Source organism: Carassius gibelio, chromosome A3 (assembly GCF_023724105.1).
Source record: "Carassius gibelio isolate Cgi1373 ecotype wild population from Czech Republic chromosome A3, carGib1.2-hapl.c, whole genome shotgun sequence".
Classification (NCBI taxonomy): domain Eukaryota; kingdom Metazoa; phylum Chordata; class Actinopteri; order Cypriniformes; family Cyprinidae; genus Carassius; species Carassius gibelio.
Window position 1 is genome coordinate 10,007,435 of NC_068373.1, and position 13,928 is coordinate 10,021,362.

General features: G+C 34.3%; 1 protein-coding gene across 1 annotated transcript in view; it reads right to left on the reverse strand.

Annotated features, from left to right (window-relative positions):
• LOC127945971 (ubiquitin carboxyl-terminal hydrolase 43) overlaps window positions 1-13,928 on the reverse strand; it is a 74,123-nt gene that overhangs the window by 39,489 nt on the left and 20,706 nt on the right. The window contains exon 3 of the mRNA XM_052542192.1: window positions 4,781-4,890. Within this exon, the coding sequence (XP_052398152.1) occupies window positions 4,781-4,890 (110 nt within the window). The remainder of the gene's footprint in view (window positions 1-4,780; window positions 4,891-13,928) is intronic.

Here is a 13,928-nt window from a genome sequence, read left to right on the forward strand (position 1 = left end):
TCACATTGTATGCTTAATTTAATAAATGCCATTAATAAATGCGTATCATTATGGAAATATAAAGTGTTATATTTAGTATTTTTAGCTGAAATTTGTGTCAAAAATGTATTTTTTTGTATTGAAAATTAGGAGTTATAATTAGTGCAAATATACCCTTCTGAAATAATGTGTCTCCCTCATATAGTTCAATATTTGCTTGCAACTTGACAACAGAAGGAGTTAGCTAAATATTTGGAAGGCGTTGCTATTAATTACATTCACGCCATGATCTGCATTAGTATGAAGGCCAATTGAGTCGGACTCATTTAAATTCCACACAGGTCCTGTCGCTGTATACAGCGCAATGAATCTGTGGCTTTTTTTAAACTTCACTCCTCCTATGCTGCAGATGAAGTACTTTCAGACATTTCTTCCACAAACTCTCAGAACCCAAAGGCGTACCTCTGGGCTTCGGATAAAGGGACTATGAGATGATATGTATCACCTAACTAGCATCAGAGAGAGTCGGTTTGGCCTGAACTTCCTTGTAATTAAATCTCTTGTACTGTGGATCACATTATGCAATGGTGTCCACACATTCAAGCTTTTTATTCTTTCATTTTTGCTTTTTTAAAAATAGATTTTCCCCATAGAAAATGGTAAAAGTCTGTTTAAGAGAGTTTGTTTAAAAGAGTTCATGGGAATGGGCGGGTGCTAAAACGTCCTTTTGCTGCAATTTACTTACACAATTATTGGTGGGAATTTATTTGCAGAATCATGGGCAATGTACTGTAGTTCTTTCACCATTAATAAGGCTGCTGAACATGTTTTAAAAAACAAGGTGAAGACTTCAACAGAAGCATATATCATCGATTAACAACCTTATGGTGCACAGCAGAGTAAGTAAACACTAAGGTACGAGCAGTGGTGTAATGTAACGAAGTAAAAATACTTTGTTACAGTACTTAAGTATTTTCTGGGCATATTTTATTTTATTTCAGACAGCTTTAACTTTTACTCCACTACATTTCCTAATTAAAAAGTATACTTTTACTCTGATACATCTCCCCTAAGTATATTCATTACTTACTACAAAATAGTCAGAGGTCAGAAGAAATTCTAAATTCCAGGCATTCTAAATTGTAGACGGCAAAATTCTCATGTATGCTTTTTATATTTATATAATTTAATATAGTTAACTTAATCTATATCACGCAAAGAGTGCATTTTTGACAGTACAGCAAAAACATGAGTTACTTCCTTCAGGAGCAGATGGCTAGTATGCTGTAATTTTCAAGACTACTGATTATAGTTCTCATGAATGAGAGGTTCAGTCTGCGTCACACATTTAATCAGTGTTTCATGTCAATGTTGAGTGTTCAGACTTGCTGATGTCTGGACTGCAGACCAGGTGTTTGCACAGAACTTTTTTGTCAGCAGTTGGGTAATGATAAACTTTAATTTTCAACTGTTGTCAGTGATTCATCATAAAATGTATGTAAAATGAACAAATTAACCAGCTAGCAGCAGATGGAGGGTGGGAAAAAAGAAGGATAAAGTAATGTAATGATGTCTTAGAATGACAGTAAGATCTTAGGTAACAGCTTATCGAGGCAGAATGAGTGACAAACTCTTCAGACGCATGTCAGTCAAGAACTGCAGTGAAAGCATGGAGCAAAAGTGCATCTGCTGAAACTGCTTGCAAATGTTTTACTCACTGGAGCGAGAAAGAAGATTTAAAGTGAACATGCGTATGAGGATGAGGTAGTTGATCTGAACTGTCTAGGTTTTAGAATTTGATTCATACACTTACAATATAAAGGGTGTAAAAAAACTAATTTCATGGTGATGTGTTTGTATTTTTAAATGTTAAAATACTTTCTCTTATCTCAGTTAAAAGGATATTTCACATAAAAATGTGAAGTCTGTTCTGCTGAACACAAAGGAAAATATTTTGAAGAAACAGTTGATGGTAACCAGTCAGTTTACAGTAAGGAAAAAAGTTTTTCATATTACTGTCAACTGTTTGGTTACCAACATTCTTCAAAATATTTTTGTTCAACATAAAATCATTCAGGTTTAGGGCGAGTAAATGATAACAATCAATATGTGGAAGCAATATTAAACTGTACTGTTTCACTTCATCAAAAGTAACAATGTTTCAAGCAATGGTGTGGGTGGGACTACCTGTTTGCTGTCCAATTTAAGACTAAAAGTCCATTTGGGGACACTAATGACACAGAAATTGCACATGTGACCTTTTAATTTATGTGTAAAACCTTTCGAAACTAAAAATACTATTGGCATAATTTGCCTGCTGTATATGTGATGTATAAAAATTAAGACTTCAGTCATATCAGTTACCAAATTTTTTTTTCAACATACATGTAAGGTTGGCCACCATGTATAGGTTACAGCTAAATAACTCACAAATACAGTTCAGTCAAGATAGGCTGTATCTTTTCAAATATACAAATTTTTATGTTCTAATTAGGGGTTTAACGATACGCGTATTCGTATTGAACCGTTCGGTATGAGGCTTTCGGTTCGGTACGCGGTACGCACTATGTACCGAACAGTTCGTTGGACTAATTAATTATATTTGGAAAAAACAATTGTGAGATATAATGATATGCATTCAACAAGGTAGCCCAATAACCCAAACGACGTAACAGGCAACGCCTCTGACACTCCCGAAGAAGAAAAAAACACCAACTTATATGATTATGTTAGGCTACTCAGTCAGGCGCTCGCTCACTCAGTACGCGCTGAAGGCTCGTTTCAAAAATGGCCAATGCGTTTAACAGACCAGAAATAGAAAATCCTCCAATAACCAACAGGTCTGGTGTTTGGGTGCACTTTACCAATTGATCGGGGCATCCAAACACACACGGAAATCAAAATGGACTAGTACTGTATAAGTTTTAAGAACATGCTTAATGTAATTGAGCCCCGTTACAATATTCCTTCACGAGCCCATTTCAGCCAGACCGTAATTCCTGCTTTGTTCCAAAAAACAGAAGCCCTATAGAGAACCAATTGAGTAAAAACACACTCAATATAAAGAGTTATAGAGTTCCATATAAAAAGTTACATCTTTGTATTTTTTTTCATAATTACTACAACAATATAACATTTTCACTTTTTTTTTTATAAGGAGCTGTTTTTGTTTATACAGTATGCTGCTAAGAAAAAAACCATAGAATTTGGGTAAAGAATACCTCTATCATTGTTCAATGTATAAAATAAAAAAAACATACTTTGTTAGTTTTAATTAATAAAACATTTTTTAAAAATCAAGGAAATTTATCTGCCAATTTTTTCTTTTTGCTGTTTCTAAAATGTACCGAACCGTACCGAACCGAACCGAACCGTGACACCAGTGAATCGTATCGAACCGAACCGTGAATTTTGTGAACCGTTACACCCCTAGTTCTAATATATAGACTTAAGGTACTAACTAACTTATATGCAACCTTTAGGGCTAAATAGGGTACAGAGGTGTAACTTTTTAAAAAGAATCACCCCAGTGACTGTATTTGTACCTTTTTTTTCTGAGAGTAAAACATAATAACATTACTTTGTGCATTTAAAAGTGAAATATGTTGTTGCTCAATATATTGCATAGTACAACTTCAATATATTGCATAGTACAAAATCCCATAGTTCAGCAGTAGAGCATAGCGCTAGCAACACCAATGTAATGGGTTTGATGCCCAAAGAATGCATGAACTGTACCTTGAATGCAATGTTAGTCAAATTGGATAAAAGCGTCTGCCAAATGTATAGCTGCAAAACTGCCATTTGAGTGGCACTTGGCATTTTGTTGTTAAAGATTTAGAAATCAAAGCTGTATTTATGTTTATTAACATATTGGGTCAAATTCTGCTTCAACATATGATCCTACAGTACATGGTGTCCTATATAGGTTTGGATTTTCGATTAAGTACAGCCTGAGTTGTCTATACACTCAGTCTGAAGGTGAGGTTGGTTTTAGTAAAAATCAACTGGAGGTATTTGTCTCAGAACTTTAAATGGACCACTAAATCAAAGACTTTGCTTCTTTGATGGAGACTTCAAATGGAGATCCCTTGTGGAGAACCAAACCATCTGGCCTGATTGGGGTTGCTTGATGGTGGTGGTTTGCTTGGATCTTCTGACTGAGTAAAGCTTGCTACAGTTGGACTTATGCTGCCTTCTAAGATCTATTGGCTTTATCAATATTCGTTAACACAGATGATTAACTGGACTGGGTGGAAAAGAGGGGACCGTATCCCAGGAGTTAACATAGACTGATTCATCTCATATCATAGCAAGTGGAGTGTCAGATTTGGAAAGTTGGTGCTGGGAAGAAATTTTTTTTTTTTTGTCAATTGCTGGTCGTAAGTCATCATTCTCTCACCAGATTCACTACTGGTGCTAAAAAGAATGATTTTCAGTGCTATTCAAAGCTGGTTTAAGCTAGCTAATGGACCAACACTACTAAGTTAATTGATAAAAAGTGACAGAAAATACATTAATAATGTGTGTGTCTGTGATATGAATAATTATTTATATATATATATATATATATATATATATATATATATATATATATATATATATATATATATATATATATATATATATATATATATATATATATGTGTATATAATTTTATTTATTTTTTTCACAATATTACAGTTTACTGTATTTTGATCAAATAAATGCAGATGGCTAGCATAAAATACTTTTTTCAAAAACATTTAAAGATCTTACAGTGGCCAAATTTTGTGTGTAGTGTGTTCAAAATACACTTACTTATATTGTGCCTGGAAGTGCTCTTGTACAAAGCTGTGATGTACACCAGGCTGTGTCTGTGGTGGGGTCCGGGTATCAGAGACGAGCTTTCCATCACCTCCTTCTTGACCCTGCAACAAAAAGGTCATGCAGACATTTAGATAGATGGGAGGACACTTTAGAGGAAGTGTTAATGAGAATGACCTGGTTTCTGTCTCACACAGCAGCCCAATACACTCTCATTCTTATCCCTTGTTTGAAGTTTTATACTGGCAGTAGTGAACTTGACAACAGCTAACAGAAAGACACGAGGATAAAACCCACAGGGAGAGCTGATACACACTTCTCAAGGTCAAAAAACAAGAAAGATGATAGAGACCGTATGCCTACTACAGCTTAGGATTTAATGTCAGACAAAGAGAGTGAAAGAGGAAGGTGTATTAACTACTACTGATTGAAAAGTTTCAACCGGTTTCATCATGAGATGAAAGCAGAGTGATGGCCACCGAGACCTAAATTAATTAACAATGCTACACACCTTCTATCATCTGTTTTAGAGTATGATAATCTAATATAACCAAGATCTGAGAACTTTTAACCACAGTCAGACAACAATTTGATGTGTTTTTCATACACCCTTTGCAATGCTGACTACAAAAAACAATAACTCTTAATTTAAACTTTTATTCTCCTATATTGGACAATCTAATAAATATATATATTTAATTACACAATGTGGTGATTGTTCTAATTAATTGCAAATTCACACATCAATTGGATATTACAAAAAGTGGCTTTAGAGAGAATTTTCTTTATTTGATTTAGAAGTGATTACTTTAAGATTTATTCAAATATATTTACAGACCGTTTATTGCAGCTCAGAGGTAGCATGAATGCATTTACACTGAAATTATAGTAGCATTATTATAATAACTATACTCTGTCTAAAATACAACACAATATTAACTTATTTATAGTACTATTGCATAAAATCAATAACATTGCTTTTCAGGACAAAAACAGCACTCGTTGCTTCTGTCACATGGTTTATAGTGTATCATATGCTATAAATAAGAGACATAAAACTGAATTCTATAGCTACATCAAACAGCTGTTGCCCTACCGTGTTCGTCATCTGTGTGAAATGTAAGATGATCTACATAGATTTAATATTGTATGTTAGATTTCTTACATTTATATTTACATTCTGTCTTATTCTACTTAGTTTTTATGGCCATATAGGTTTAGCTTTTTAATGATTTAATATACAGTGTATAGAAGTAGGTCAAGGCTATGTCAAACTTAAATCTGTAAATATTCCTTTAAAAGCAGCTTAAGCACAATACTTTGAAGCATATTGTCCTTATCAAAGCTTTGCAGTTCGATTCAGTCGGTTAGCTCTTTTCAAAAGAGTCTGGCAAAGCTTTGTGCTTGAGAAAGACCCTCCCCATGATTCCTTGCTGTCAGCTGAATCACGTCTGCCCCCTCACTGACAATCTGAAAGCCTTGCAAATATATGGTTCGAAAGTTGTTTTACATGCAAGAAAGACACCGCAAAATACTGACTAGAAAGTCAATTTTTACTTTAGTGTATAATGGAAACTTGGAGAGAGTTTATTCACCTCCTTTATTTGCCTCAAGAATGTGCTGTCTTTATCGTCTCCCTTTTCTACATTTCTTAAATAGCCACTCTTGTTTTTAATACCGCTGTTTTTCACTCTTTCACTGTTTTTTAAACACTCTAGTCTACTTAATACTCCTTAAATAATAATTAGAGGCTTGGGTTTTGTACAGAACGGTACTCCAGAGCACAAAGAGGAACAAATCCTCTTTTCTCTTTCTAGAGGCTTGAGATTCAGTGGTGTCACTGGCGTAACTGCACAACTTAAGAGTCTAGTGGTTTTTAGAGTAAAAAAAAAGAGCAGTGTTGGGAAGTAACTAAATAAAAATTTAGCTACACTCTAAAAAACAAATAGCACAAATATATTTTCTGTATTTAATCCCATTTTATTCACTTTGCTGCTGAACTTAGATGGTCAAATTCAACCATACCAATAAGCAAGAATGACTTTAGATAAACGTTTTTGCTTTGTTTACTGCTGAAGAATATTTTACTTTCTTCTCTTGCATCCTATTCTTCATGTAATCTAGAATGTCAGAACAGCTGAAAGGTTTGTTTGAGCTGTGCCCTCTTCTCTACAGACGTGAATTAACATTTCCTTCAGCTTGAGGCTTATTCCTTTCACTTTAGGTGTGAAAGGGCTATTACATTTGCCAAAAATACAAACAAGCATGCCAAGCCCAGATGAGAAAAAGTACTGCAAAAGTAATGTACTGCATTACTTTTCTATAACTAGCCAATTAGTTACTTAGTTTTTGTTGTTTAAATTGGCTTGATTCATGCCAATTTAAATTCAATGATTCATCCTAGTGAAATGGCTCATCCTTAATGCATAATTCATTCATTTTAGTGATTCAGTTCTTCCTAAATTATCAGATTCATTCTATTCTGATTAATTCTATTCTGATTAATTCTGGTGAATCACATCAGCCTAAATGATGTGATTAATTTTAGTCTCATTGATTCTAGTGAATCAGTTTGTCATATAATAAATGATTTGTCATGTATTCATATAATAATTAATCCATTCAAAAACATGTATTTATTTATTTAGGATTCAAATTGAAGATTCTAATTGAATTCTGTATTTTATCTTGTGGTAGCTTTTTTGTTGTTAATATCTTGTATTGTAGTGAGATACTTTTTCAAACAAATAGTTTGATTTTAGTTTACCTCCTTTGAAACTGTAGCTTGCCAAGCTACAAGCTACTCATAAATCACAAGTTAAATCATTATCATTTTTCTGCAGGATGTACAGCAGAGGGTCTCTAATGGAATTTTAATTAATCCCGATTTTGCAAATAATAAATTAGTAGTGCATTGGGAATTTTGCAGCATCAAATTTATGGCTGATGTCTAAGAAGAAGTTTTTTTTTCCCCTAGTAGCCCTGTGATCTACTCTGAGAGCCAATACTAAGTTAAGTCCCACAGGCAACACCGTGAAATGCAGTTCTGTACAGATACACATTCCATTGTTATCTGTGTAGAGCAAAAAGGAGGAAAATACTTCAGGCTATTATTCAACAAGTGGTCTTATCTCTTCACTAAATTCTTCTCCCTGTCCCAGCCAGGTTAATGAGTGTGAAGGACTCAGAAGATAAATGCTCCCATACCCTTAGTAGGGAATGTGTCTTAGTAACTCAACTACCATACCATTCTGCTCCAAAGAGAGAACCTACAGTCCAAGGACGCATGTGTGAATTGATTTAACTGAACTACAACAATTACATGATTAAATTAATTACAAATGATCACAAAATATTACTGATCTTTTACAGATTATTAATGTTACACGGCAGTGTTAAATGAATAATAAAAAAATCACAATAATCCATAAATTATCCACTCTAGTCCATCAATTAAGGTGTTACAAAATGAAAAGCTGTGTTGGTGTTTGTAAGAAATAAATCCTTCACTAAAGGGTTAGTTCACCGAAAAATGAAAATGATGTCATTAGTAATTCAGCCTCATGTTGTTCATAACTCGTAAGACCTCAGTTCAGTTTTTATTACCTTTCTGGACATGGACAGTGAACCGTACACACAGTTTCAATGGAGGGACTGAGAGCTCTCGGACTAAATCTAAAATATCTTAAACTGTGTCCTGCAGATGAATGGAGGTCTCACAGGTTTGGAACGACATGAGGGTAAGTTATTAACGACATAATTTTCATTTTTTCGGTGAACTAACCCTTTATGGTGTTTTCATTTTAAACTATCACTTCTACCAGTCCATAATCCATAATAACACTTCCTCCTGTAAAAAATTTAAAATAATGAAATAAAATAAAAATAGTCATTTTCTTGTTGTCCTGTCACATCAATATCCAACAACATATTTGTTTAGAACTGTTTTGGACTATTTTGGATTTATAAACGGTGCTTGATCTGTGAATATTTCTCTCCTGATTCAGACAAGATGACTTTTTCATTGAAGAAAACAAATGTTTTGAATTGAGGAGTCACATTTAAGCCAGAAACAATGGTTTGAAGTTAAATACTTCTTCATGATGAATTTATTACAAACATGCAGCTGTTCACTTCACAAGAGTTGTGTGGATTAATGTGATGGTTTTTTCAGCTGTTTGGACTCTCGTTCTGACGGCCCCCATTCACTGCAGGGGATTCATTGGTGAGCAAGTGATGTAACGCTACATTTCTCCAAATCTGTTCTGATGAAGAAACCATCTTGGATAGCCTGAAGGTGATAACATTTTCAGTAAATCTGTTTGCATTTAACAAATTAAAAGTTTGCTACATGACCAAATATAAATATAACATCTTTAAAAAGTTTTTTTTTTTTTTCTTAACTTTTACATTTATGGACTCTGACATAGTGTGTAAATCAGTGTGCATTTGAACAAACCTACCACTGAGGTTGCTCTGTGAGTTTATTAAACATACCTGAGAATAATCAGTGCAGACAAACACACTGTGATTAAATTAAAAGGACATTACCTATAAATTAAAAGCCTGGCTGATCTTAATCTTGTCAGTACTGTAGATTTTGTTTATGCTTCAGGCAGAATGAGACAGACATCAAAGTGCTTGTTGACCCCACAATGTGATCCTTGTTTTAAATGGAGGTTGTTGTGGATGAATGAACTGGTCCAATCAAAGGAGGAGAACCAAAGCCGCTTGAAACGTGGTCAAATGTACCCAGTGCCAAAGGTGTTGTTTGAAAATGGCTGGTTGGGCAGCACTTTAATATCCTGCATCTGGAGCCTTTAAGTGTGTGTGTTTACTGACAGCTTCATATTTAACTGTGGCCTGAACAGGGGTCACTTCTCCTGACACCTTAACACTAGATACGTGAGGAGTCATTGTATACCTAAAACCACCAGCAGGTAAAACTTACCCATGCATGTGACTACTGTTTTGACATGGCTAAAGAACATATTATGTTACTGTATTATGCCACTGTATTCACAAAGCAATGTCTAGTCATGAAATTATTATTTTCAGATATCAACTATGTTTTCATCCTGTTGTTGTTTTAGTCGGGTGCATGGGTAAATTTTACCCACTGGTGGTTTCAGGTATGCAAACCACCAGTGACTCCTGGGAGTAATAATGGGGGATTGTAAATAACACAATTGTAGTAAAAGTCAATTAAATGAGAGACTTGGATATTTTATTTGAAATCAGTTACATTTGAAAAACAGCCAATAATAGGGCCTTATGATTTTTTTTTCTGGTTTTCTGATTTAATACAAATGTATTATTAAAAAATGGTGTTAATCAAATAAAGTAATGAAAGATTAACAATTGAATTAATCTTTTATCTTATTTTTTAACTGTGATTCAGAGTTGTTCGTATTGCAAAAATCATAAAGCCCTACTACGTTATTGACAATAGCCAATAGCCTCTTTTTTGTTTACAAAGTTTCACAGCAAATTCTTCAGTTTTCATTTTAGATTCTCTTCAGCAGAATTGGAATAAGTGATATGGAGTACATTCATGGTGCTGTTATGGTGTTTTAGGAGTTTGACAGCCCCATGAAAATTGGCATACATGTTAATATTTGGTTGAAATTTTTCTATAAAGTTGAGTTGCTAACTGAAGTAAGGGCAGTTCTGCAATCAATAGCATATACAGTACAGATCTCATTTTGATTAAAGCACTGCAACATTGAAAATTAATAGGAGAAATTATATTTTAAATGAGCAAATAGGTGAAGCGGACACCTATTTGATTTAATCTGATCATTTGTTCTCACAGTTTGTACTTTCTATCCTCTGTCAGTGTAATTCTGGCTGAGCTTCCTACATCAGCCTGTGTGAGACATTTTCAGTGGTATTTATGTCCAGCCTTTCATCCTTCTGCTGTCTTAAGTGTCAGCAGGCATAACTGTCAAATATATGTAGAAGAAACTGCACTTTGCTGGGAATATATGTTTAAAAACTATCTGAAAAGTCTAGTCAGGCAATACATGCTGTCACAGCAATGGCATTACGATGAATAATTCACTACCCTGATCAGACAGATGGATGCGTACCTTGTGAAGCGATAGTTTCAGTGCATCTGTTGTAGTGGCCGCAACACAGCATGGCCCAGATAAGCAAAAAGAGCCTTTTACAACACTTAAACACTGAAACACGCACATGCTCGCACACCGGAAGCATTAATAAATAATGGAAATCCTAGTTCTTAGAGAAAGACTACCTACTGGGCTCTTAACTATAAATACCCCCCTTTTAAAAGACCTACAGGAGATCTCACTCACAGACTCTAAAGTCGCAATAGAAAGCTTGTAAAATAGTAGTCTATCAACTCTACAAGGAGTAACTAGTAACATGGAGTAAATTACTGCAGTGTTGCCAAAAACTGCTTGGAGAATGAAGATAGCACAAATACACATTACAAGCTAAGCATTTGACAACTATAACTACAAAAAGTTAGGTTTGGTTTTAAATTCTAAAAGCAACGTATTGGTTATACTGTTGCATGATAGCAAATGTAATATTAATTTTTAATTTAATATTGATACTGATTTTTAATAAAAAAATAAAATAAAATAAAAAATAGTAAAGATTTGAAAACATTTATTTTCTTGTTGCTACCAGCCAGAACTGTGCAGATAAAAATAGTTTTAGAAAATTGTTTTAACTAATGCATGATAGCTTCTTTCTTATGTATTTTTTTATTATTATTATTTATTATTATTGTAATATACCATTATTGGTTAATATTAAATATTTAATTGTATATGCTCATTCCACCTATTGCAACTTTTGATAACATACTTTTGTTTTTATGAAAGTTATCTATAAAAACACTTATTTGGTAACACTGTGGAATGCAATATAATTTTTAAAAATCATTTTTCACACTTATAATAAGATGCACTTGTAATTCCATGAGGAAGTAGAATAATGAATGAGTTCATCTAGGTGCATAGTTCTGTTTGCATTCCTTCCTTATTAGACAATTAAGCATTAACCATGAAAATATATTGTGGTAAAACAGGGCAGGTATTTAATTAGAAATAATTATGTCCATTTAGTCTGTCAGAGACAGTCATTAAATTATGTATCTTCACTGTGAAACCGAACAGTGTAATTAATTAAATGAAATTAGTTAAAGCTGCAGTAGGGAACTTTTGACGCTCTAGCGGTTAATAAACAGAACTGCTTGCATCTTGCGGAAGAACATCGTAGCCGGAACTACTTCTCTCTGTTTATGTCTATGAAGAATCACAAAGGTACTGGGTTACTCCGCCGCGGTAACCCCGAAGCAATCTAAAATAGTCTGAATATAAACACTTATTATAGGTGCACCCTAGTGATTCAGGACAAGCTAAAAACACAGTTTGGAAAATGGATTCATGGTGTACTCGCTTATTATATACATTTTTCTACATTTTGAACACAAACAAAGTTACGGACCGCAGCTCTGATTGGTTGTTTTTTACCGGGAGCGGATGACTTTCTGCAAATGGCAATAGGAGCACTGGGAGGAGCCAGAGGAGCTTGATTTTTTCACTGATTATCTGTCTCATATTCTACTGTCAGGACATAATGACAGGTTTAACAAATATGTAAAAAAATATATATATATTTACAAAAGTTACCTACTGCAGCTTTAATTTAGCTCAAATAATAATGAAAGTTCACTGGACTTAACTGAAATAAGTTCTGTAAACTCAAAATGATGTTGTAGTAAGGTATTAAGGTTTTTACACAAGATAGTACTTAAGTTAGTGCTTAAATGTTGTGTTATGTTAGGATTAACATAGGTTTTTGTTATGTTGGTTTTGTAGTGTTACCGCTGTGGTGAAGAGTAGAGCCTGTGGTTAGGTTGAGGATGGACAGCGAAACTTGACTATTTACATGCAAGTACTGTTAGTCTTTTTGGTAACTATATTAGTACATGACAGTGTGCTACTGCTAACTAGCACTTATCTATAAAGATCTGAATGAATGTGCTGTTAATGAAAACAAGTTGTATATAATTATCATTATGATGAGTGGGGTGGGGTCATTGAAGTGAGGCATAAGCCCTATTCGGACGGGATTAGTTTTACAGGGGGTCGTTAGAGAAATCTGCGTTTCACAGACGTACTTGGTGATTTTAATCCCGTCCGAATCTGCCACGTCTGTGTTTTTCTCACACTCTGTGATAATTCCAGAGCAAATTACCTACAGTTTTTCAGCAAACTCAGTGATCCTCTGAGAAAACTAATCCCGTCCGAATGCGAATGTCTGTGATTGCCGGTGATATTTTATTTCACAACGCGTTTCTTTGTGAGTTTTGGCCAACGGGAATTACCGTAAACGCTCTTACCGCGCGGATGTTTGATATATTTGCTTAGCGGCAAAGAAATAATAATAAAAAAAAAATAAAAAAATAAAATCAAGAGCAAGATTGCGTAAACTGTTAATACCGGCTATTGTAATATCAGCATCAGGTAAGATTACTCACGTTCATTTATGTACTCAGTTGCATAATGTTTTAATTACATTTAATAAAAAAAAAATTGAAAAAGAAAAAAGAAAAACAAGTTAAACTGAAGGAACCACACATTAACATGGTTTTGTTTACTAGCCATTTAGTATTTATTGTGTAATAATACTAAGGCAATCATTCTGAATGAATTAAATGCACGCATACAGAGCGCGTGATCTCTGTGACGCCCAGATGCACAAATCAGACCCTCCCAACTCTGTAATAAACACGGAGAGGCTAGTCCCGTCCGAATTGGTACATGAAAATCACAGACGTCAGGTGGTAAGAATCGAAACTCAAACGTAGTTTAGAAAACTAGTCCCGTCCGAATAGTGTTTTAGCCTCTATTTTTAAGCTTTGGATATTTGCCTTGCTGTTAGCATTGCTCAGTCAGAATGTAAGCAAGGGAGCGATGGAAAAACTAGTGTTAGAGAAGATGTGCTGACTCAACAGAGTCAGTGTTATACTAATTCAGCAGTGTTTTCATGTGCATCAGTCCAGTGTAATTACAAGATCTAAACACCATTTAAACCATAGTCTTCTTGCCTGAAGCATGATGCAGTATCACTCCACACAGTTCAAGACTTCAACGTTCAAAGA